Below are 26,873 nucleotides of genomic sequence, written 5' to 3' on the forward strand. Positions count from 1 at the left end.
TGATCGTACAGTTTGTTGAACGTTGTTTCGTTTTTGTCGCAGGTCATACAGTTGTGCTGCAGCCGGGGCAGAGGTGAGGGGTAACCAGGCGGAGATCGAAGAAGGGATGAATGGAACGGCGGCGTTGCGGCGCAGCGTCGGGGGTGGCGGGGGCGCCACCGGTGGCGGAACCGTCGAACCAGCACCCGTCGCCACCCTTGTCGTCTATAAAGACGAGGCCGGATATGGGATGAAAGTCTCCGGCGATAACCCCGTCTACGTTCAATCTGTGAAGGAAGGTGTGTTACCGTGTTATCAGTAATTTCAACATTCAGCTTCTTCTTCTTTCTTGCTTTTCTTTTTTTTTTCCATAAAATAAATTAAAGAGGTGGTAATACGTTGGTCGAAGGGGATGCAAGAGATCACGTCGACGAGTTCGAGTTTATTGTGCAGGAAGGTACTTTTTTGAGGTTTCGGAAAATCCACGGTATCATTATGGTATTATCTAAGAAGGATAGATTCTGCTTTCATATGCCATCGAATTAAATGTGTTTTCGTTGTCGATGCTTTGAAGATTTTAGTGTGTTATATAAGTGGAATGATTAATGTAGATAGTAATATGTGGAGCTTACAACATTGTTCCTGGAAATTTTAAATAAGTTATGTATGTCAGGTTTCATATGACCGCTACGCTAAATGTAGCATTTTTCACTATTCTCTTCCATTATTTCGTACAACGTATTATCATGTTGCTTTTGCAACTGTAAGACTAAATTCTTCACACCATATTAATGCAACAAATTAGTAGTTTATTTATAGAACAAACACACTAGTACCATTTAGTATAGTACTAATTGTCCTGAGTAATATAAAGTTATAACATTTCATTGTATTACGTTTAAATATTTAACGGATTGATGATCAGATGCATCATTTTTAATTAATAAGATTATGTATATTATAAATATTGCAATCATACCATAAAATCGTATTTTCCACTTCCTGATTTATCGTAATTCTTAAAATCTCTGCTACAACTTAAACTAATCACTTTATGATAAGATATCTTATCTTTCATATGTGAAAGTACGTTAAATTTGTTTAGAAATATAACTACAAACCTCTTACTAAATCATAATTTAATAAATTTTATTCATTAATATCATGTATTAAAAAAATGATGAAGACACGAAACAGATCAAGAAGGCTAGTGTGAAAATTAATGAAAGAGAAATTAGTTATGGAAAGGGATATTTTTGAATTGCTAGCATATACTTTTTTTCTAATGATTGAAATATCTCGTAAAAAGAAATCTAAAAGGCAATGATGATGCATTGTAGGCGGTGCAGCCGCGAGAGCTGGCCTTCACGCGGGCGACAAAATCATCAAGGTGAGCCTATTTCGAATTTACGTTATCGCAAAATAACACTAAAATAATCCCGCGAATCTAGCGGTAGGATGTAAATTATGAATTGAAATATCGAACAGTGTGTCCTTAAAATTAAGTAGTCAATAACGCGTAGCATGTGTTTGGGAATTTTTCAATTTGTCGCGTTTGCGAAGCGTGTACTTGCCACGGTATTATTTTCACTATTTATAACCATGATTGGTATTTCCAGGTTAACGGCGTGAATGTAATGCAGTCCACGCACACGGATGTTGTACAGCTCATAAAGTGTAAGTTTACATACTTTCTTTCTTTTCTACGACCTCTTTTTTTTCTTCTTTCCTCTTTTGTTTCCAAGACATAAGAGCACGTTATTTGACAGTGAGACGGAATGAATGTTCCTTGTGTAAAGAAATCATCCACTATATCTAGAGTGCTGGGTATACAGTAAAGCATTTAAAAATGCCTAATGCTTTTTCTTACATTAACAGTCAAAACTATTTGTTTCGTGATACAATTTTATTAGAAAACTGTTTTATTGCATTCATTATTCAGAATAGTCAAAGCTTTACACGTATTAAGTAATATTTTATACATATATATTAATTCTTGTTAAAGTTTTCGCGTTAATCTTTTGTATACTCACCCACGTAGATGTAAAGGAACTTTTTCGCTTTTCTCCATGATAGAATTTTACTCTCGATTGAACATTTTCACGTTGTCAGTCTAGGGAGCGTATAATGTAAGCACAAACAGGGGTGCTTCGTACTTTGCAAGCTATTCTTATGTGTCATTGATAATCACAAGGGATGCGTATATTCCAATTTAGCGTACTACAAGTCGTTAACCTGCGTTTTATAGAATATAAAATAGATGTGTTATTAAAAGAAAAGAAAGTATTATATATAAACTGAAAGGTTGAAAAAGAATATATTATTGCTTTTTTCTGTTAATAACAAGAAAGACCGTTTAGAAAAATACATAGATGTTAGAAGAAATGATACAATCGATTAGATAAATTCGATTAGATAAATTTGATTAGATATCAAAAGAAATCTATAAACTATTATAGATTTTATAAAATTATAAATTTCTCTTGATGTATTATTGAAAAATTATTTCGTATAAATTAGGTTGTTTGAATTAGATTAAACGGTATTTTGATTTCATTTGCCCGTTTGATTACAATTCATTTATTCTAACTTTCATGAAACTCTCTTCAATTAAGCGAAATCTACCAGAGTCAGGCAAATCTCATATTGCTTTCCGATTCTTCTTATTTTCACGCACAAATTTAAGGTGCTTGATCAAAAACTGTCGAAGCATGTCCCATATCTGGCAAGCTTTTATCAAAATTAAGTCATAAACTTCATCCATTTGATTGTGCATCGAAATTTAACAAGAAATTCTATCATCGTGTGAAATGAAAAAAATTTTAAAGTTTGCAAAAGTTTGATTCATTCTATCTAGAGGTAATCAACGATTGAGTAATTGAGATTTTATCGTATGATTTGTATTCTTCTTTCAATAAATCAAAGATATGTCCATTATTGACATAGCAATAGAAAAAAAAGTCAGGGTTGTTCATTATGTCTGTAAAACAAAAGATATCTATAAAGATTGCGAACGATCGTTGGTGACTTTGTTGCACACACCAACATAAACGAAACTTATGCGACGACGTTACCAGTGATGTAAGCATGTGAGTTTATAGCGGTGACCATTCGTAGAGTCTATCTTTCTCCTTCTAACAATTCAGGTACGACACAATGAGCACATACGCGTTTCCCACCGTGGCTTTAACTGTGTTATAATTCTATAAAATGTTCAAGTTCTGCACGAACAAAGCGTTACAATTCATTGGTCACGTTGTGATTATGTGGCTGTTAAGATATTGGGAAAAAAATAAAAAATTTCTATGTTCGAGGAGAAAATGACTAATTTGATCTCACGTTTCTATTAAATTTATTCTATGCATTCATATATGGTGGGAGTTATATCGAAATTTATTCTACTACATTTCATATAAGCAAAGAATTTCTACGTTTAAGAAGAGATTGGTTTCCATTTAGTACATACCTTATGTCTCTACTTGAATTTGTTCTAAATTCATTTTCGAATGATATCTAATTTCTATTATCTAAATTTCTTTACACTAGATGAAATAAAAATTATCATATTAAATATAATTGGTATTCTGGGAGCTATTTAAGTAATTCTAATTGTAGGAAAATAACTATTAGGATTGCCTGTGATAACCATGTTTGCACCAAGTAATTTTCATATGAAAAGTTATTCCCTATGATAGTTTCAAAATTGTTCAAGATGCTAACTATTATTAGTTTATCCTGTAGATTTAACAAATATTGAAATAGGATGCAGAATGTCACGTAACTTAACACCTTAAATGTGAAATAGTTTCGCCCATCCGAATCTAATAACTTTCCAAAGTAAGCTAACTGTCCTACTTAATCATTTCATAAGACGGTAACTCTTGTGCGTATCCAGATTTCGCTGGAATCATGAATATTTAAAATAAACTTTACACTGCGATTATTTTTCAACAAATACCATGTATATTTCATTTACATGCCGAGTCGTGATAACATACCGGGTTTTCCTTTGCAATAGATTCGCATTTAAAGCTATATCTGGAAGGTAACTCCAATTTGTAAGTGACTTGCAAATCGTTAACAACATAGACTAACATAAATATTTTAACGAAGAGTCTAATTGCACTACGTTTTATTTCTATTAAAGTTTACCTTGCAAAAATAAATAATAATATTAAATGCAGCATACGAGAAGGCTGAACGTTGATCATTAAATCAATGCCATTTGCGGCTGACTCAATCATGCTTACTAGGTTTCCTAAAGTCATCACTCTAACCATTTTTATCTTAACAGAGATATTAATACTATTTAAAGTATCCAGTTTCTCGTAGTTTTGGGCAAGAGACTGAAAAAATCGGCAGGATGATAAAATAATCATCAAACACTTGCGTTTGCGACGCTTAATTAAACTAAAGTAGCCATAATATTAGGTTTTGTTGATTTAACTTGTTTTCTTTACGGAAACGATAAATTATCCTAAATACCTTAAAAATAAATAAAAAATAATTTCTATTCTATTTCTTTAGTTGTATTTAGAAATTTATATTTTTATTTATATCCGTAATCTAGTCAAGAGAGTAACAACTAAATAATGTATGGCTATGATTAAATGATTTTTTAGGATGAACGAAGGTAGCCTTTATCCCAAGAAACAAAGCGAGCGAGAAGGGGATTTCCATCGTTACCATACTGAAATGTCGTAACTTCATTTCCTAGTATTAACTCTCTCAGATCAAAATCTTTGCGTTACAAAAGCGGATGATAATATTAGAATGGATTCGCCAAAGTATAGTCAAACGACGATGCCTGTTCATATATCGAAGATTAGTCGTACGTGCGTGTAAACATAAGAATCTCGTCATTCATATTAATACACACACCTGGGGCCAAGTTTTCCCGGTACGAATGTCTTACTACTCTTCGGATCGCCTCGGTCGGCGATCGTTTTACGCAGTTTCGCAGACGACACGGGTCTCGATGCGACGTGGCATTGCCGTGAAATTTCCGAAGCTTGTTCGATCGCCGGCACGAAATTTATTTGAGAGATCGATCGTCGCTTCTAACCCGTTTCTCCCGACGTCTGTGTGTCTATATGAAGACGCGAACCACGTACGACCTGAAGCAAGCTTGGAAGAAAGCTCGTGCGAAAACGTACTCCGGTATTTTCAGCTACTTCTAGAACGTTTGCGACCTTCCCAATTATGTAATTTCCCCGCTAGAATCATGAGTTTTTGTTTTGCACGTTGTAATTTTTTTTTTCACTATCTCTGCACGATCTTTCCTTCGGTTATTCATGGTGAAGGAACGAACAATTGCATTTCGTTACAAAGTGTGTGGAGTTCCGCTTCTCGTCCAGTAATATCTATATTCCTCGACTTTTTAAAATGCAAATATTTGGGAAATTTCGCTTACGCACATGCCGGAGTGATAGTTCACGCGACAATTTTTGAAGGGAAGGTATGGATACACCCCCTTGTGTTTTTCAAAATTGACGCGTCGTTAGACGGATCTACGTTTCCGATGCTAATTTTTAGTTAATTTACTCTTTTTTTTTGGCACGAATATGCCTTTCCAGAATTAGAAAAAAAGGATGATGTCATGTGTCTCAGCTGAGCGTAGGAATGAGTCACTGACGGTGCAAGGAGAAACTAGATTTGTAGCTACCAAATAGTTGCGTGTAAATATTATTCTGTTCAAGTGATAAGTGTATCTTATTTAGCTTGGATTTTTATTGGCGATTATGATGTCGCATACGTTTTACAATCCATTTTGGCACGATAAGAGATCCGAAGTCTTATATGCTATGTTTAGAAACGTATTTTAAGATCCACAAAAAGAACTCGTCATCGATAAATTTCACCAGTTTAACCCTTTATATTCCTATTCAGAAATGGAATTGCGGGGCAGTCAAGGTTACTTTCGAAACGAGGCAGTATGTTTGCTTTCTTAGTTTACGATTTCTTAATGAACGTCACATTGACGCAACAGCGTACATAAAACTTGGATTGTTTGACAAATATAATTCAGAGTTTGTCAACCTTAATTAAAATATGCCTGACCTGTAACATTCTGTTCCCTTTAGCGTTTGAAAATAATTTAGCAGCCTCTCGTGTCTCTCAAATAAAATTAGAGTGTGTAACTCTAAAAACAGTCTAATTTATGTACGTTCTAATTGTCTCCTCAGAAAGCTTTATTAATTTTCACCATCATTTTTCTTGCATGTTTAAAAAGTTAATACAATTGAACTAGGCAAGACAGTATCTCGCTCAAAGTACTGTAAAAGTTAGTGTAATCAGGTGAAAGTACATATTACTCTAATAATACATAAATTTCTGAGCTTCTTCAGCATAGGAGTAGAAAAATTCTAATAGAAAATGTGCAGCATAAATACTAAGTGTGGAACGCATAGACAAACCGAGAAAGCTTTGAATAGTTTTAAAAGAAAATACATGTGGCGACCATTCGCAGCAGTTCTCAAAAGAAAGGTGGAGGGTCACACGCAGGGGAAGGACCGGCGGTGGTATGCGAAAGGTGACTAATCGTCGACCTTGAACTCTTATTGCAGCTTCGACGCAGGTGGTTCTGACGGTGCAGCAGAAGCCAGTTGCGACGAGCAGCGCGGCGATGACGGCCACAGGGCTACAAGTCGGTTTGGCGGGTGGACAGCATCAACGGCCAGTTAGTCTATCAGCCGGTACCACGATGGTATCACCCTCGCAATCGGCTACTTCCCTGCACAGGGCGTCGACTGCTCCAGCTGGCGCGTCCTGCAATGCACGCATCACAGGGCCTCAACCTGTTGATGTAAGTCTCGGAATCAGTTGCGAGGAAAGAGAAGAAAATTACGGTTCCCCGATGATCTGATAATTCGGATGGATATATAGATATGCTTGTATTAGTAATGATTATTAGTCATGATTTAACTCGGATAGTGTTGATGATAAACACTTTGTTACAGCAATAGATAAAGCAAAATGTAACAGACTAATTTACCTCTTGTAAATGTACAATGAAATGTACATAATATGCAAAAACTTAAAATAGTTAGGGTAAAGTACATTTTACAATTTCCATCTTTTTAGTTTCGCTTATATAAATACGAATTTACATGAATATCCATAATTTAGTTTTAAATACAGTATGTGACTTTAAAGATAGTAAGGTTCAACGATCTCTGCTCATTTTCATAACATAAAACAAAATGCTTTTGAAAAAATTGGACTTTTAAATGAATAAATATTTTTTTCATACATGATAAACAAACTATTGATACACTCTATCATGTTTTTTTTTTAATACTGGTATAAATAAGTACCATATGAAAAAGTTCAAATAAGAAAATTTGATTTATATCCTTGGTTAAGATATATCTAATGTATATACAACGTCGTGCTTTGATGTGTTTCAGCACGAGAAAATGCGGCAGCTGGAAACTCAACGTGTACATACATTCCAGCTCATGTTGGAGAAAGAACAAAGTTATGTTGATAAGCTTCGTAGCGAACTTGCGAAAGCGAGTACTGGTAGTGGTAATGTCAACGTCGTAGCGGTACAAACAGAATTGGCGGGTGCCGAAAGGAGGGTTCGCACAATGCAGGAGCAGCTAGCTGCAATTACCACCAATGAGGTCTGATTTTTTGTCTTTATGTTGTGCTTTCAATGCTCAAGTTTCTTTGAAAATTTACAGTCATTGCACTAATGTCCTGCATCAATTTTGTCTTAGTAAACTAGTTTTTATATATGTATATATATGGATATATACATGTATACATATATACACGTTTCTATCATATTATAAATATTACGTTATTACTCACAATATTATTCATGAAAATGTGAGTTCGTTTTAACGCTTACATTCATTAACATTTCTTATATCCCTATATATTTTCTTGTGCCTTGCTTTTATGTCAGTGTTCGACAGTTCCAGTTGATGCTATTCAATGTACCAATTAGTTGCTCGGCATGACATTATTAGGATGTTTATTTTTATGAATAGAGAGCATAATGATTAAAGTATGAATATAAGTTTTATCATTAATTATTGGTAGTACACAGAGCATCTTTTGACGTCTGTACATTAATATTTAGTAGTACATATATTAAATATAGTAAATACATAAGTATACCATATTATATTTAATGGTGGATAACACAAGAAATGACAAAACCTACATTCTGCTTCAGTACATGTACCTTCTTTGTGCTGTACAATATACAATATTTATAGAAATGTGTGCTTGCCTCGCAATTGAAATTTTCATATTCAGACGTATAGGGATGTATTTAAGCTTTCGCTAACTTTATCTAACCAGCTTTTGTTGTGTCTTACAGCTTAACTCGTTGGTAACAAACACCTCGTGTTCCCCGGGTTATTATTCACCCTTGAGTAGTAGCAGTGGTGATGTACCACCGCCTCTACCATCTCGTAAATCCTTGTCCATGCAAAGCCTGTCTCCGCCACCATTGCCTCCCAGACCTCCGCCTACTACAAATACGCAGAACGTAGCCCAGTTGGAGCTGGAGCATCATCTGTTGACTCATTTAACGCCCTCAACCACCAGTCATGGCATACCTAACTCTGTAAGTAGTCTAATCGCTAAGTTCATTAAATAAATGATTTATATAAATGCATGATGACCAGAAGGTATCACACGATAATGTGTATACTTTAATGATTAGCTTCATTTATTTCACTGATTACATATAAAATTTTTAAAATGTTGAAGATATTTTATAAATTCTATCTCTACATTTATTTAATTTATTACATTTGGTCACAATTCTAATAAATAATCAAGTACCTATTTTACATGTTAATATTTTGTTATGCTTCTTTAGAGTATCCTTATTTTATGTGTAGTTATATTAAAAACTCATGATGAACATTGTATTACAGAAGCTGTGTTTGTTATCGAAATGTTGTTGCTTGAATAATATATTTCATTAAGTAATGTATTTTAAGTATGGTTGTGGTGTGCACTGAAATTGTGGTCTCTGTGATTTAGTAAGTCTATGGTTATTTAGTATGTATCTTTCAAAACTTATTCAATAAGCATATGTTTTATTTCAATTACTATGATTGCAGTATTTAGTTGTCTTTATATCATATATATATAAAATTTAGCAATGATATGCACATAATATATCTTACCATATTTTTGCATAATGAATTGCACAATGTTCTACTTTTCTTATATATTTAACATAGTATCACCAATAACATTTCAGTTGCTGTTCGTCATTTAGTAAATAAGTATTTAATTTTCTTATAGTTTTCGCAGGGTGCAAATTTGGGTTCCTCAAATTCACTTAATAAGCACCAACGAACAAAATCCAGCCCAGAACAATTGGGAACAACAACTATTTCTCCATCAGAAGCTAGTAGACGTTTAATAGCATCAGAATCAATGAATGACCTTTCTCCTCCAAGGCATGTAAGGCATAGTGACATTGATATAGATGATTTACCTCATATCACTCCACCAGGAACTCCGCCACCACCATATCCAGTTGCTAGTCCAGGAAATGATACATCCAGTTCTACTATGAATGATGTAAGCTTTTCTTTTTATAGAAGTTTCATGTTCCAGATAATTAAACAGTAGTTATTTATGTATTTTTCTTCCTCCAGACAATATTAAATGACAGCATTCCTGGATTACCAACATTACAACAGCCAATCATGTCAATGGAAGATGATGATATGAGTGATCAAGAAGTTGTGAGTTTCATATTTCTATTTTCCTTTATTATTAAATGAATTATATTAATATTTCATTACAATTAATCATTATTCTAGGGGCAGTTGGAAGATCACGGCCCATTCAAATCTTTGTCCCGATTATGGGGACACCACGCGCATCTTGCTGTATTTATTAATTATGTTTTATCTAACAGTGATCCCTCCAGTTTGGTAAGTATTGCATGGTATACGATGTTAATTTTGCCCATAGATTTTCTTTATAAATCTAACATTATTCGTGTTATTCCAGTTGTTCTATTTAGTAACGGATCTGTACAAAGAAGGCAATGCAAAAGAGATGAGAAAGTGGGCATATGAAATTCATTCTAGTTTTTTAGTACCTGGTGCAGTAAGTAATTAGAAAAATAGATTGTTATTTTCAATATATAAGCAATACGTTATACTTGAAATTGTTTTATGTAGCCTCTCCGTCTGCATAATGTAGACGAAAATGTAGCACACGAAATAGACGATGTTCTATTGAAGGAATCCGATAAAGAGGAGATTTTACGAAAAGTATGTATTCAATTGTATAGTAGTATTTGTTTCATACGATATTTTAAATATTAACTTTCTTTCACAGATTTTCTGGAAAGCACGTACACGTGCAAAGGAGGAACTGAACGAGCAACTTGCGGACTTTCAACAAAAGAGAACTGCTGGACTGGGTACGTTATTTGGTCCATGCGATGCTCAATTGGATGAAAGTGCATCTGACAAGACTCGAGAAACAAGAATCATAGAAACATACCTCTTACCTAAAATGGATCCTTACTTGTAAGTTTATTGATAAAAATTTATTTTTATGTGTTTTTAATTTTTAGAATTTGATAACATTTAATGTTATATTGTTATTTTTGTATAGAGATAATTTCAGAGATGATATAGAGAAAGAGCATGTAGATTTGCGACAGTTTACAACAGCAGCTGGTCTAGCGACAATATTAACTAAGATTTTTCAAGTCCGACCAGTATCACTTGACCGAGTACCTACTTTTGTTGCAAAAGATAAATCAAATCTCAAAGCGCGTCTGCTTACGGGAAAAACAAGAAAAGTGACAATCAGGGGACACCATTTTGTAGCTCATCAATATTTTACTATTACTTATTGTAATCATTGTCAACTTATCATTGGTGGAATTGGACCCCAAGGATATTTATGTAGTGGTACGTAAAACTATGTGAATATTAATATTTTTTATAATATTATGCTAATAATACTAATGGCAACAACAATATATAAATATTTTTTTCTCCATTACAGATTGTTCTTTAAGTGTTCATCGTCAGTGTGTTCGTGTAGTAGAAGAAAATTGTCCAGGACCATTGGTTAGGAAGGAGAGGGGTAACGATCGTATAAGTAAATTGATGGAACGTATCAGGCCTGAAAGGAAACCGCCATCATCACATCATCACCATCATTCTCAAAATCATATACTTCATGGTAAGTAATTGGAATACATTATACCATGAAACTGTAATTATTACAAACTCACTTATTTCCCACTCTTCAATTAAAAATTGTATCTTCCTTCCTTTATTTTATATTTACGTATGTCATAAATAAAATTACTACACAAGTAATTTAAATATTATATTAAGTTTAATACTTTTTTATATTAAAGTTAATACTTTTTTTATAACCTATTTGTATAATACATAATGTGCTATTGTTACAGTTGATAAAATTAAGAGGAGCGAAGAAGATAGTGGTGCACTGACCGACGGAGAAAATGGTAAGTCTATTGTCTATATTAATTAATTAAATCAACCGATTTTCAAGTAGAAAATGTTACGTTTTCATTCTATAATGGTAAAAGATGCCGTCCATTCATTGCGTTTAATAACATAACTCGAAACTTACAATTTTCTAAAAGTTCAAGATTAATATATTTTTAAGAATAGTTTTAGGTTAATATAATTTTATAATTTGTATAAGTGACATTTTCTATTATACTTGCCATTATGTTATAATGGCTTATTATTTGTGCAATTTTTGCAGTTACAATGTTTATATAGAGCTGTTTCATTTTGAAATATTTATCATTCTACTCTGATTGTTTTCAACAACAATTTTTATTTTTCGAATATTATGGTACGAGTATTCAAATCCACGAATTCGTGCGAATAATAAACAGTAAACATCTTCCTTTTTTTCTTTTGTTTTTATGTATAAGATAAGAATACGGCCGTTCATATTAATCAGTTCATTCGCTGTATGAAGCGATAACTCACCAAACGCCATTAAATTTAGCATTTCTTGGAACAAAATCTACATTTTATGTACAACGTTCTTCAGAGCAATTTTGTGCCGCCTATATATTTCTGGTTATTTTAGATATAAAGAGAATAGAATAGAAATTATTTTCTTCGATAGTACAAAAGAAAAAAAATACAAAAACAATGTAATAAAATTACGACATTATATAAGCTTTCCTTCAACTCAACTTATTCAATTCGTTGGTAAAATTCATGAAAAACCATATAATCAGCTTTAAACAGATTTTATCGTATGTTTATCTAACATAATGATGCAACAAAGGTCAATCTCTTTGTTAAACATACCTTTTTCATCGTGAGTGACAAATTTTACAATGTTTTGCTATGTGTTGCACTATCGTAACCACTCGCAATTACGCATACATATTTAACTCCATAAGTATGGCTAAAACACTTTTTTCCTTTTTGTTCACGTTATCCGCTATCTCGACGTTTACTGTCTTCGTTTTGAACGAGCCATTCCTTGATGAACGTAGGTCAGCCATTGTCTCGAATGTTTGTCTTGTTGGAGGCATCCACTATACATTGCAAAGTTAATTTAACGTATTCTTTCTTATTAAAAATTAGTTTTAAACTTGCGCGTCAGTGGTGAAAGAAGTGTGTGTAGCTGTGCAAAAATTTCCTCTTAAGAAATTTGCCAAGAATTGTGTGGTCAAGGTCCCTGGTACTTCTATATCGACATCCTTTTTCGAGCCCTTTTAAGTATCAACTTAAAAGACTATCTGAATAAGATCTTTCTGTAACATTATACAAATATTGGATAAACACATAAATTTACTATAGACGTATTGGGAATTATTCCACTTCTGTGGAATAACGATTCTTTTAATAACACGGACTATATTAAATCATATAACGTCATCAATATTATTAAACTTTTCCTTCGACACATTTGTGATCATTTCAAAACGAAAGATTAAAGAGAGCAGTGTCAATGTTGATATACATAATCGATGGTTCGTATGCTTGAAGCAGTGAGTGTAGGTGGTTCTTATCGAACAGCGTTGCTACTATAATCACACTTCTCGATAAGGAAGTTTCGCAAAACGTATTGTGTCGGTTCTGTGCTATGCTCTTTCCTACTGAATTTATAAAAGGGGAGAGGAAGGAAGGAAGAACAGAGGAGAGGAAACCACGGAAAGGGGACTAGAATCTGATCGCATAGATTAATATTTGTATACAGAGTGTATCAGTAATTCTATATAGCAAATATACTTGTACATACGTGCAACACGTATAGGCATTTTGCGCAAATTTCTGTGCTTTTAGTATAAATTCGTTCGGTTCCATACAAGAAGATTAACACCACACATACACTTACATGTTCGTTTATTACCGTTTTACTGATTAGCATCGGAAATCCATATACAGTAATAATATAAACATATCATTCAGAGTATACTGCCTATAATAATATTGAAACCATAGATTAGTTCATCGGAAACACGGGAACGTTAATTTCCAAAAACTGTTGTCTCTTAGAACTAAGGGGTAAAAGCTCTTCAAGCTCATAGAATAACACGGCTCTTGATAATCAGCTTTTGACAAACAGAACGAAGCGGGAGTTTGATAATTATTATCTGTTCACACCGCAAGAGAAGATAGAGACGAGGTTGAACGGTAGAAAGCCACCCTTTAAGCGCGACTTAAAGCACATCAATATCTCGAACGCGAAGATCGTCCTTGATGTAACCCGAGGGTAAACCGGAGGGTCTTGGGAAAATCAGAATTGCACGCACACCCTGTACATTAGTCTCTGTGTGTGTGTGTGTGTACGCTTGTATACGTGGTTGTAAAACGAGCGGGGAAGCGAGATCTGGTGGGGTCTAACCGGAAACCAACGGCGTCAGCCTCCGCGGAAAAGAAGCGAGTGCGTGGCTTCGAGGGAAATTAGTGTCAGCTCGGTTGTTGCCGCGAGAAGTAGAGAAAACCGCCCCGATTATATTCACTCACGGCGGCGGAGCATCGAGGTGTGCACATGGTCGAGGTGCAACAGTTGCGCGATCCCTTGGAGGGGGAACCGGACCGCAACCCTTACCCAACGGGTACCAACCCCTCGCCCCTGATCGCTGGCTTCGCCAGCTTCAGGCTTTCCTCGGAGAGATGCAGGAACAGATTCAATCGGAAGCTGAAGGGTGACGGTAAAGATCGCGTGAATATCTAATAATCCGTTTGGTTCGAAGGGGCTCCGTTGGACGCGTTACCATCCGGATGGTACGAGTGTCTGATTTTCGGGTAATTTTACGTACGGTTGCGGTTGGATATTTTGTCGTTTAGTTATCGCGTATCTTATCGTAATATTTATCAAGAGAAATACAGGCGTAAATGAAGTAACAAAGTTTAGATTGAAAACCATTTTTTCGGTAAACTCTTAATGAATTTTAACAGTATATAGAAAAACATTTGGTATTTAGGATTTAGCATGTAGTATTCCAATTTTCGTGTTTGAATAGAATTTATTTGATGTACAGATTTGTAAAAATATTTCATGTTTCGTTGAAAGAAAACGTATTCTGAGATAATTATAACAATATATATTATATGCTTCCTGTTATCGCTCATGAAAATAGGAAAATGCAAAAAAATTGCAGAAAATTATTGTTCTTTAGTAAAATGTCAATATATTAAATTAATGTGTTCTTATCGGAGATTACAGCGTATTTAATTAATTTATTTGTGTTGTTTGGCTCTACTATATTATTTTAAATACGAACGGAGATTCTTCGAAATCCAAGCGGATTTTAAATGTTCGAACGCGAAGGAAACGTTCGAAAAATGTATCAATCGGATTAGGTTCGACGGTGGTGCTCGAGAAAGTTAGCAAAGACAAAGTTGCAAAGAAAACGAAGGTGAAAACGATCAAGCAGAGGCCTGGGGTGCCGCACGTGAGCAAAGGCTCGCTGGCCGGGAAAGTTTGGGAGACTTTTGCCGCTGTGAGAAAGACGCGCGTGCCAAGCGACATCATAGAGACGGCGTTGATCGTCAGTTTGGATTTGAACGTGTCAACGTGTTGTGAAAATTTGAACGACAGTGCGTTCTACGATGAAACCGACACCTCGGGCAAGTTCGACGACGCTGTTGCGAAGGAAATTAGTGGCGCGCCGAAAGAGACAGGTTTGTTTCACCTCGTGTTCTGTTTTTCGCGTTTACTAAATGAATTCACGAATGGGCGTGAAAAGAAAAGAATCAGACACCAGTGCTAAATAAATTTTTTTCATCCGCGTAAGACGTTTTCTCGTATTTTTCAGCTACTTGGCTCGTTTGATTTCGAGAAGACCGAGCTCGTTCAATTACTTGTCAATCTTTGAAACTTCTATGAAGTCAGCGTGCGTATGAAAAGTTTTGATTGGCACGGCTACGGTAAACTTCATTCTCGATTAGTAATGCTGAAAGTTCGAAGCGTTCAGGAGTAAACGTTTCCGCGATAAAAAGAAAAATTTCGACGGGTTCGTTGATGTTAAAAACGGAATCCGCGAGGCTGTAACAAACTACTCAATAGAAATTTCTCGCCGCTTGTTACGCACCAGATACGTTCATAAATTTTCGCTGCATCTATAAAACCTAAACGAGGGACGGAGCAGCGTTTCCTCGTGAGGCTTATGGACGATAATTCGACAAATATCTTCTAAACAGAACCTTGCGATCGTACAATGTACTGCGTATCTAGACAAAATTAGATCAGGGTTTAGATAGCAATCGTACGTAGCCGTGTAAACGACTCGTACAATTTATAATCTAATACTCTTCTCAGCCCAAATGTTCCATCTATCAATCTTTCTTTTTCCATATGTTTTCAGATAAAAAGTTAGAATTTCTAAAGACAGAGGGAAATTTCATTTCTTTATCCTAACAATTTTGCACATAGTTTTATAATTTAGAATGTAATCTTTTTTCCTCCATCTTCAAAATATTCAAACAATAAATTAACTTAAGAAGAGGAATCTATTCATCCTGCCAAACAAAAAATGTACAATTTGTCAATACGACCTAAAAGAATGGTCAGATTTCTAGAACTTCTAGCAAGTATAATAATTTGTTTAATACTTTATTCGAAAAATAATTTATCAGAGTACAGGTATTTTAGCTATCTGTTGAATAAGTTCTCTGCAAGACACATATTACGGAAAGAAATATGAAAAATGTTCACAAAGGATCGTGTCAAAGAATCGTCCGTACTTGTACAATGTTGCACAGTTTCGTATCCTTTCGCTGACTTTATTTGACGAATGATGGCTGGTCGCTGCTGTAACTATATGCCAAGAATGCGTTGGAATAAGAGGAAGGAAAATAAGATAGATCTCGCGCAGCACAAGCGCAGACGGCAACGACAACAACGAAGAAGAAAACGGGAAGGAGGTGCCCACAAAACGGTTTCCGGCCTCTGCGACACGCGCCTACATCGCCCTATCTAAAAATACTCGAGACTCGAGCTTTTCCTTCGTTGCATCCCCTCAGCATACCTACCCCTGCCGATCTATAACTATCTGTCTGCTTACGGGGTTCAAGAGCATCAACTTTTTTACGACGGTATTTTTAGGTGGTACGAATCTTCATCGGATATTTATCCAGTCATTCACGGTTTTTTTTTTCTTCTTTTTTCCTCCCCTACCAGTCAGCGAAATGTTAACGTCGCGGTCTTTGATGAAATCACGGACGATTTTAGTCGGATTATTTTTCCATCCAATAGATCCGCACTTCTACGCGGTTAACGATGGTCAACCATTGGTAGAATTAAGTTCTCAGATAATTTAAGAGATTTTAATAAGAGACGCGACGAAATGTCAGTAATGTTTATAATTGCTGGGCATTAATTTAGCAGACGATAGCCTTTTAGCCCCCCACAGCTGTGGAAAAACAGTTTTACTTGGTTATCGAATAATCGCTTATTTTTCTTCGAGAGTTAGAGATGAGAAATTTCTTCGAAGAGCTCCAAACTAAGAACTGTATACCAGTACAATACGCAAATTCGGTATAAAAATATCGATTTTTCCAGCGTAATTTTGTCGATTGCTTATTCTCTGTAATTAGAGTTTTATTGCATTGTAGTACGTTCCAATGGACGATTTATGACGTATAATATACTGACGTAATAAATCGATTGTATGCTTACGTAGTTGAAGATTAATGTAACTACCCTGTTCGCATACACTCTCGTGATCTGCTTTTACCCTGAGTCGCATTCCTTACCTGATAAGCCTCCGCGTAAGACTGAATAGTTGGAGAATCGCCAGACACCGTGGCCTGTGTTAATTCGATGCTGGCTCGCATTAAATAGACGAGTGAAAATCGAAATATTCGTTTCATTTCCATTATCGGCCACGGTCTGGCAGCATTTCCATACTGCCGCACGCAATTCCCGAATAAAATCAACTAAATTGGTATGTTACAGATATTCTAATCACATTTCTGTAATTTCTAAAAAATGATGGAACTACCGTGGCCTTTATGCAATTTTCGTGATTGTGTAGATTCAATCCTCCAAATAAAATATTCATTAACTTCAGTTCCCGTTAATTATAGATACTTGTCGCTATTCTTCACGATTCTCTTTCGTTGAATTGTAGTATATGGAATTATTTTTGTTTTAAAATAGAATAACATCGATTACACGTCACGCGTGCATTTCCTTTGGACGTTTCATGCTGTTTTTCATAAATTGCGTGCATTTCGGGAGAACGTGTCTACCTGAGAGGGAAAAATAAGGGTAGAGAAGTACATAGTATCGAAAATCGATAAGTTCGCCTGCAACATACCTCTGATGGTATTTTTGTGTTGCATTCGTGCGAATCAAAATAATTTAACCGCCCTGTGTCGCCGATTCTATGCTGCTGCGATTTTATTACTCTGTTAGATTCTTCATTTCTTCGTGAAAGAGGGTGGTGCGATAACTTAATTGAGAACAACACAACATTGAAACTATAGAAGAATATAGTACACTAAAATGTACTTTGTATTCTACAACTACACGTTACAAAACAGATTGAATCGTACCATAAAATCGTAGTAACTTTACGTTTTATTTTTTAGATCATCGTTTGATTCTGTTTATTAATATTGTTACTAAAATGAAAATAACGCAACAATATATTTTATCGTTTTGCTAATAATTAGCGAAATGTATATCGGAGTAGCACATGTATTGAAACAATTAATGAATGCACTTGCTTGTTTCATGTTTTCAGGAGAACATCGCGGGGGCGGTGTAGCCGGAAGCGCGCGTAGCAGTAGCGAAAGAGGACGCATTTCCGTTCACAGCGGAGTCTCCGATCACCCCGATAGTATGGACAATCCTTCCTCGCGGGAAGATATTTCTGAAATGTATGTTCCTCGTATTTAACATCGAATCGCTGAAAAGAACATTTTCTTTGAATTGCTTCAATACCGTTTTTTGTCCATACCTAAATTCAAATCGTACACGCATCTTACAAGATATTTTCTAACGAATTCTTGCATCTTTTCTTTTCACACATCGCAAGTTCTGTGTCATCGTTTTTGTACATTGAACATCTCTATAGTATATTCCATGTGTTCACGCATCGTTTTCATTTCATCCATTGCAGTCGCCTAGTTGATTTCTGTTATAGATATTAATTTACGCTTTATTAATTACGATTACTTAGGGTGCAGCAAAATATTTCCAGTAAGCCAAAGACGTCAAACATAAACAGGTCTGAAAGTTACAAGGAGCGAATACATCACAAGGTAAGAATCCAAAGAATGTTACACCTCCAAACCACAAAACACCTTTAATATAGTACGGAATTAGGTGATTCGACGAATGAACTAAAATTTCGAGGCACTGAAAGTGTTGGTCAAATTTTCCGAAATTTATTCTTACATAAATTCTGTTGAAAAGTAATTTTATGTTGAATGACTTAATTCAGCGTTCACCACTGGTATGTATTATTTTAACTATTCTCATTGCAGCGACAGCTACGAGAAAAGAGGAAGACCAGCGATCCAAATCTCTCCAAAACAAAGTGAGTAGATATCTTTACTGTTTAAAATGCATGATAATTACTAACATAACTTATAACTATGCACATCCAACAAAATCCTCTAACAGTCAATTTTCAAACACCATATCTTGAAGCTTTTTTTTTATTCCAAAAATTAGTATATATTTATATAATATAACTGGGAATATTTTAGTAAAATATTCACATTCTTATCGATACGAAATAACAAATTGTATATACTTCAACTGCTCTGTCAAACTGTCACTGCTGCGTTATTACGCAATTGTATATTTGCCAAAATAGAGACGTTACGCAGATCGGCGTTGGTTCTGAACGAATTTGGATTTCGCGTTTATGTCTACGTGGCACGGTGAATAAGTCTTTGCTAAGACACATGGGTTCACTGTACACCATTTAACTTTATTGGAACTATTTATAAATTCACGAAGCAACAGCATCAATCAATAGAATAACAAACTTTAACTATTTTACCTTGAATTCTATTATTAAACAGGCTGAAGTTTCTTGAAATCAAAATTTAAAAACTCGTACTATTGAAAATATAGAAAACTCTGCAATTTCTTTCTGGATCGCACCTCTACCCTAACTAAAATCAAATTGTTAGAATATTCGTGCTGTTTTCTTTCTTTGTTCGGTACATCCAAATCTACGATCACGGAATTTATTTTTAAAAAGTGACGTAATAGAAGTTTACCCGGTTTCTCAGTGAAAATATTCAACGATGATAAAATTGCACATACAAGGATTGGATCGTTCATGGTGCATTCTAGCAACCTTGAGGCATCACTATTTGGCGTTTCGCTTTTCACGTGGCTGCCTGGAAGGAATAAATATAGGGTGGGTCTGAAACATTATACTGTTGCATAAACAAGGAAATAGGTCGATATTAACTTATACATTCTTCGCATACTATATCATTATTTCATTCACGGACCGTTATAACTACTAAAATTTATTTTGCAGAGTAACGAAGTACCAGAGATTTATGTTTCAGTCATTAAAGCGTAAAAGTAAATTTGAAATCCAGTCGTTACGATTGGTAAAAGTTTATTTACACCTGTCTTAATATCTTTGAAAATCGTTTATCTTTACATGATATTAAAATTCATTCATTTACCGAAAAATACACATTTTAAGTGGTAAAATCATTGATCCACATTGTGCAACTCATCCCTTAAGTTAGTAACCAAGTTATTTAAATTTCTTCACTTGTATTCAAATAACCAGAAATCAACTTACCAACCTGAACTTATTTATGTGACTTTAAGTATCCAATCATCAAATAGCAATTAATCAAATTCATTCGAACCTCAAGTGTATTAGAGGTCCCTTAAACTTTACTCTATTTAAAAACAATTTTTTCATCAGATTATAAAACTCATTTGGTAACTTTAATTTAGCACTAGAGTTAGCAAACGTATTAGAGTGACAGATTTCAAATTTATTTTTGTCAATTTGTTATTCATGCACCAGTCCAGTCGCGATCAGTTGTCCATAGTATATTTTGGTACCCATTCAGAGTCGGTAACACTCAATCGTTAACAACCTGATTTCCAAGGCCGTGCTTTCAAACAGACAAACAGACTCGCCATACTCGAAATGCCTCATAAAATTCCCAATGCATCGATCATTTCATGTTCTAGAAACCCGTTCTCCATTCATTCGCCTAGATCCCATGAGAGACACGTCTTCGGCCGATTTGCAGCCGCTCGGACGCCCCTCGATAAAACCAGCTGGAACTGGGTCTATTCCCGGCCTTTAAACGGCCCTGGAATTTTTCCGACACACCGTGTATAGATTTTTGGCAGGGCCCTCCGCTTCTTAGCCGGCGACTCTTCGCTTTCTCGACGCTCTAGATCCCGCCGTCCACGTGCAAACGGCGCAGACTCGACGCGTTCCTCTTCCTCTGGCAAAGGTGTGTTATGCCAGCCCGAAGGCCTTCAGTCTGACGTTAAACGTTCAATTCCGCGGATGGCTATTGCGCCGCTTCGACAGTGCGATACACCCACGCGTTCACCCGTTCGACGTTCGTGCCGAGACGCGTTCGAATCCTGATCCCGCGGCCGTCACGTTCCTCCCGGTTTCCTCCTGTCCGCCAGCTACTTCCGCTCGATCCTCGTACCTCGCGACCTCCGCCAAACCGGCGTTCAATCATCCCCTGTGTCCGATCGCCTTGCACTCCTCGCCTAGATTCATCACTCGCCTAAATCGATCGAAGGTTTGCATCTTTTGTGCGGGAGTAGATTGCCACGTTTATATTGCATGCGTTCAAACTTTACGGAGAAGTGGTTGATCGAGGGGTAACTCTGTTGGGATTATGTAATTTTTAGTGGCTGGATACTGGTGTACACGATCGATTCGGTTGGAATTGTGGCCAATGATAATTATAAGTATCAGCGGTTTGAAATTAGGGGTACATTGGAGGGAACCGGTGTTGGGTTTTTAATAAACAGACTATGATTGCGAAACATTGGCAGTAGTTAAATGCACAACAACGGGAATTCAAATATTCCAATGGGTGAAGCTGGTTTTTACTTAATTATATTCAATTCAATTAAGGGGTGCATGATACAATTCGAAGATGAATTTGTTTAATGATTGTAAAAAGTGATAAGCTGTACTAATTTTGGTATAAGAATGCAGTCGATTTCATTCAATAATTGTGATGTTATTACGTGCTACATAAGTCATAAAAAAGACGAACATTTTAATGTAAACTTAAATGGATTAACAATCACCGATCAAGGTAATTTCGTACACCTGTCAATTCTGTTATCTTAGGAAGGACAGATGAAAATTTTGTATCATTCTTTGGTGATTTCAATGCTTTTCGTTCGAACGGCGTAAACGGAAGTCCTTGGGGCTAGTTCTTGGACACGCATTATTATTTACGAGGGTTGTGTACATCGCGAACATTCAATTCGGCACTGAAGTTATTTTTTAAATCATAAAATTTATAAAAATGGATCAGTTAAAATTGTGCAGATGTAACCCTTACTGTAGCGAGTCACGGTTATTCAAATTAGTAAAATTAAAGGAAGTTGGAATTATTCCGAAGCCGGGCATCTGGATGTGGCTCGTTTTAACCGCGCACAACATTGTGTCAATTACGCGATACGCATCATGCTTTAAATTGCTTAATCGTAATTTCAATAATACTTTATTGAGACGTTTAGTAACGCGAGACGAAAAGTGGAAATCTTTAAAACACGTATGAACGAATGCGTAATCGACTTCAAAGGTAGCAGTTAAATTCTATTTATTTATTTATTTGGTTATATTTAATGAAAACTATAGTTAGTGAAATCATCATCATTTTCGTTATTAATAAGGGTGCAATGATACTTGAACACCTGGAAACTCTTGTTGTAATAATAGCAATACTAAGACGCGGTGAATTAGCATGCTGATAAATTAGTTAACCGTGTTGACTTTTCACAATCATTTATTTAACTAAAATTTTATTTATCATTCGAGCTTCATATAAATGTACCAATAATTTATTTAATCTATTTTGTCCTACTAAAGTACTCACATGACACTTTTCAATTTCTGTAGCCCATTATTTGGTAGCCTCATTGAAATCATTGGTTTGTTATTAGCTTCTCGTTTTCCATACGTATTTTGTTTATTCAAACAACTCTTCCAGATTTCTTTCTCTAATAAAGATGCCTTAATGATTGAAGTTCTCTGTCCCGAATTCACGAAAGACCCATCAAGTCTCTGAATAAAAATAGGTGCTCATGACTGATATGAATAATTGTTACGTCAATGAACTTAATGATGCACACATGGTGGTATACACGAAGAGTAATTGTTTTTCAGTAATTAGAAGAACGAAAAATTTTCTTACTTGAATAATCTTTTCAACGCATTCTGTCGTATGAATATTAAGAGTTTCATATGACAGACCTGTAGAATCGAATGAAGTAATTGCATTAGGATATATGATTAGATGAAAATGGAGATGGAATAAACAATTTTTAGCTCTTTTATTTTTTAAGCTTATTTAGTTTGGATATTCGATTGAAAAATGTGTTCTGATGATGGAGTATTTGATAGTCAATTATGGAAATTGTCTTGAATTCAGATTCGGCGAACCTTTGATCGTACTCGTGAGTTGTTAATTTGTTGCAGTATTTTAAAATCATCGGGATATTTTCATTTCTCCTGTTCTCTTTCGTTTTATCTTTTGGTTGAAAAAGTTACATGGGATTATTGACCCCGGCAAGCAACTGCAAAGTTCACTTTTACTCGATGAAGCATGAAACTACATCGTGGCCCTTTGAGTCGGAGCTCGATAAATAAATAACCCGTGCCGCAGAACCTTCGTCATTGTCGTGCGTTTATTTCGAGAGATACACGAACGACAGTAATTCTGTGATATCATTAATAAAAACCATGCCGAGCGCATTCGTTCCCTCTGGTAAAAATACACGTGTTACCGTGGCTGGTGGCTAATGCGTTGGTGATTTAACGACTCGAGCTTGAGATACGTAAAACACCTTGTAAGCACGCGTCGAGAATAGGAATGTTATAAATCTTGTTCTGAGTGAGACGAAAGTCTCTTTATTTCTCTTACCACAATTTCTCGGTGAAGGATAACCCTTTCTAAAGAGTTTTACCGCGTTCTGATTTTGTTTTCTTTATCTCAAGTGATGGACCACTGCGTGTATGTTCGAAGACATTAAGTTCGATGTTAAATGTTATTTAGATTTGTTTGAGTAGTAATTATTGCAGTTAATCGAACAAATTTTATTGAGATCACCGTGTTCAAAATTTTTTTAATAGCAGATGCTCGCACACACGTGAAAATCAAGAATGATTATCTTTTTATAAATAGTGCTTTCCTATTCCAAACTATTTATGTTTAATTTGATCTTTTTATTATACGTTTTTTTCACAGCATATTTCATTTACAGCAGTTCATTGTTGAAATAATATCTAAAGATTTTTTACGTAAATATAGTGTATATAAATACTAGGCTTAAAATCAGGCGTCCCTTTTTTACGACTATCGTATAGGACATGCAGACGAACATGTTGGATCCTAATATCAGCGAAGTACATTATGGTTAATTACTATTTTATGGCTTTCTCTTCCGCCAACAGCAGAACGGCACCTTTTGTTTTTCATCGTGGCCTAGCTTTTCTCATTGTGCCTCGACGTATTGATCAAGCTCGTCAAACATTGGAAAAATCATACATTTAATTACAGCTAGCCTATTAAGCAGAATTTAAATACGTCGTAAAGTGTAATTCAATTGCATTCCTTTGCTACGCAACATCACATTTACAAATTATTCTACCTATTAAGTTTTTATAAAATTATAAATTATTCTACTTGTTAGTGTTTATAAAATCGCAATTTATTCTACGTCTCAAGTTTTTTGAAAATTATATACTATTCGTGACTTCGTTTAAAATTCTTGAGCAAACAGCTTCACGAACAGCGTTTAGCCTGACGACGCGTAGGATCGATTAGTGGAGAACAATTAGTTCATAGATAATTATTAATTTCATAGGAACGCGTTTCGTGTAATGGAAAGATAAGTTTCTGGGAATAGTTTCGCGGCGTACATGTCACGTACATGGTAATTACAATGTATCGATGATGACTAAAAACTGTATTCGACATTAGCAAATTTTCTGATCACCTGGAAATCAATTTTTCCTTGACGAAAATAATTCCAAATTTCGAAAAGCGTCGAAAGCGTTCGGATTTTCAATTTTCGTTCTATAAAAAATCCTTATCATTGCTTATCACAATTTGCGACTGATTAATTATTAATAATTAACATTCAATTAATATATGTTACATTTTAAACATAGCAAACGTATTTCCCAATGCAAATGTACCTAATTTCATCTCGTTTTGCCTACTCAATTTTTTATAATCCAGGGTGAAAAAAAAAGATATTGCATTTTCCTTATCGACTCTAAAAGCTTAAAGATATATAGGACACGCTAGAGAATGTATTCCCTTTATGCCGCATATTACGTTTTTTTAGTGTGACCGTTAATACCTCGCGGCTATTAGTACGATTCGCATGAATTAGCTGGCTAATGCATCTGGTTTTAAAAAGATCGATGCGCACAAATGGGGAGGAAAAAGAAAGCGATCCGTTTTGTATCGATCCGGTCGTAGTACGGTGTGTACGCCTGTAAATGGGGACCAAAGCGATATCAGGCTACAGATAGACGTCTTGCCCTTTATTTTCGAAGCAATCGATACTTTGGAATCAATGCATCGGCCCATAGGCTAAGTCTCTCTTTTCGCAGCTTCCTTATCGTTGGTCAATTTGCCACGTACGTGTCCCACTGCAAAACTACATCATCGACGATCAGTGTCCTTTTGTGTCGTTTAGATTCATCAGTGTGATCGATTATCATTCTTATTTTAACAATATTGTTCAATCTTTTATCTATTAAAAGAAAGGGAAAGTAATATTTCAACGTAGGGCTAAAAAGTTATCGATCCAAAGATTCTCGTATCCGTTCGAAAATTTCATTGAGCAAACGTTTGTTAAAGGAGGTGTCACCGCACGAGACAGAGAACTACGTCGATTTTTTTTTTACTCTTGGGAAGAATACAGGTACCATTGATGGCTACGTACGATTGTATGCACAAGTCAGCGTGTCGGTCGCAAGTCGATGTCGCTTCTATATCTAGGGGGTTGATTAAAGTGATGAAGGAGCGGCTTCGATAAGGCTTAGCTTGATCGACGTCGATTAAGTTCTCGTTTATACTCGGTACACCTAGCCGGGGCGCACTATTCAATTATTCCAGAGAAATGAAAAACTCTGAGAATCTGGTGAAAATTATTTTCTCTATGACGAACGCTTCGATCGGTTTCCTTTTTCGAATCTGAACGGTGAAACATTCGTCGCAGCTACTTGATCACGAGTCACTCGATGGACAATATTATTCTGTTGTAGATTTAATATTTTCCCAAGATTTTCTCGCCCTTTGGTAATTGTCCTGGATCTTGCTAGAAGGGGCGCAAGCAGAAGTGTAGTAACTACGACAAGCTAGCTAAAATGCCATTGTACTGCTAGCCGACTTTCAACACGAAAAGAACACGTGACCTTTAAACAGGCGAAATCCCTTTAATTTACCAGCTTCATTCTCGTTTCGTGAGGCAAAGCAAGTTTCTCAGCAGTAGCGTTTCGTTCAATGTTGAAATTCAGGATGTTACCGAGGAATCAAATCCACTGCGATCGCTACTTCTCCGTAATTAAATGTACAATGAACCTTTCGATCCGTTTCTAATTATCCATCGATTTAAGATTTCGCATTTGCCTATTCCTCGTTGAATCTGCCGAGTGAAGCCGCGGTCACGGACCCTGGACATCTGTAAACTGGTGCGCGAAAGCGAACCCTGAGGAAGGACAGAAGAAACAAATTGGTGCGCGATCAATCGTCCTTGTGACAGCGATATTTCTACGTTTGCGAACACTGTGCTGTGGTTCGTGCGATAGTGTTCACGTAACGTCGTGTTTATAGCGAAGGTGGCCGATGGTTACCGGCTTTACCACATCACGGAAGCCCTTTAGGGATAAGGAGATATAAAGAGATGAGACAACGCGGTTCCCGACGTGCTCGTCCTCGACCTAATTCCCGCGGCAACGAAAACTTAACCAGTCCAATATCCTGCACGGGACCGTCTTCACCCTTCGACCAGTCGAACGACATCTCGCCCGTGTGCTCGAACGTCGAGGAACGGCTCCCCGAGCTCCCAAACAACGCCTCCAATCGCGAGAATCCCTTTGTTAATGAACGTCGTACGAGGTCTGAGAGGTATATTCTTCATCCAGCGTTTATCTTGTTTTTGTAGGAACTTTGACCTGAAAAATTGATACTTGACGTAAGACCTATTCTGAATAG

The 26,873-nt window shown here is 35.8% G+C and overlaps 1 protein-coding gene and 2 long non-coding RNA genes across 5 annotated transcripts in view; 2 read left to right on the forward strand and 1 right to left on the reverse strand.

The window, feature by feature from the left end:
- Positions 1–26,873, forward strand: part of Rhogef2 (Rho guanine nucleotide exchange factor 2) — a 40,446-nt gene that overhangs the window by 7,203 nt on the left and 6,370 nt on the right. Inside the window, exons 2-19 of the mRNA XM_076894331.1 lie at positions 43–278; positions 1,320–1,369; positions 1,599–1,656; positions 6,546–6,784; positions 7,389–7,607; positions 8,315–8,563; positions 9,256–9,537; positions 9,615–9,704; positions 9,783–9,896; positions 9,976–10,074; positions 10,149–10,241; positions 10,309–10,502; positions 10,591–10,892; positions 10,990–11,169; positions 11,405–11,461; positions 18,188–18,323; positions 18,626–18,707; positions 18,933–18,985. Coding sequence (XP_076750446.1) covers positions 107–278; positions 1,320–1,369; positions 1,599–1,656; positions 6,546–6,784; positions 7,389–7,607; positions 8,315–8,563; positions 9,256–9,537; positions 9,615–9,704; positions 9,783–9,896; positions 9,976–10,074; positions 10,149–10,241; positions 10,309–10,502; positions 10,591–10,892; positions 10,990–11,169; positions 11,405–11,461; positions 18,188–18,323; positions 18,626–18,707; positions 18,933–18,985 — 2,669 coding nt within the window. The 5' untranslated portion in view covers positions 43–106. The remainder of the gene's footprint in view (positions 1–42; positions 279–1,319; positions 1,370–1,598; positions 1,657–6,545; positions 6,785–7,388; positions 7,608–8,314; positions 8,564–9,255; positions 9,538–9,614; positions 9,705–9,782; positions 9,897–9,975; positions 10,075–10,148; positions 10,242–10,308; positions 10,503–10,590; positions 10,893–10,989; positions 11,170–11,404; positions 11,462–18,187; positions 18,324–18,625; positions 18,708–18,932; positions 18,986–26,873) is intronic.
- Positions 3,648–4,283, reverse strand: LOC143423219 (uncharacterized). The gene is made up of 2 exons (XR_013101804.1): positions 4,132–4,283; positions 3,648–4,017 (listed from the first exon to the last, which is right to left on the reverse strand). It is a non-coding gene; the product is annotated as an uncharacterized LOC143423219 (long non-coding RNA).
- On the forward strand, positions 21,930–26,264 carry LOC143423217 (uncharacterized). Of its 3 annotated transcripts, none has more exons than XR_013101801.1 (2): positions 21,930–22,226; positions 25,518–25,807. It is a non-coding gene; the product is annotated as an uncharacterized LOC143423217 (long non-coding RNA). The 3 variants fall into 2 exon arrangements; XR_013101800.1 differs by lacking the exon at positions 25,518–25,807 and adding an exon at positions 26,177–26,264.

Source organism: Xylocopa sonorina, chromosome 4 (genome assembly GCF_050948175.1).
Source record: "Xylocopa sonorina isolate GNS202 chromosome 4, iyXylSono1_principal, whole genome shotgun sequence".
Lineage (NCBI taxonomy): Eukaryota > Metazoa > Arthropoda > Insecta > Hymenoptera > Apidae > Xylocopa > Xylocopa sonorina.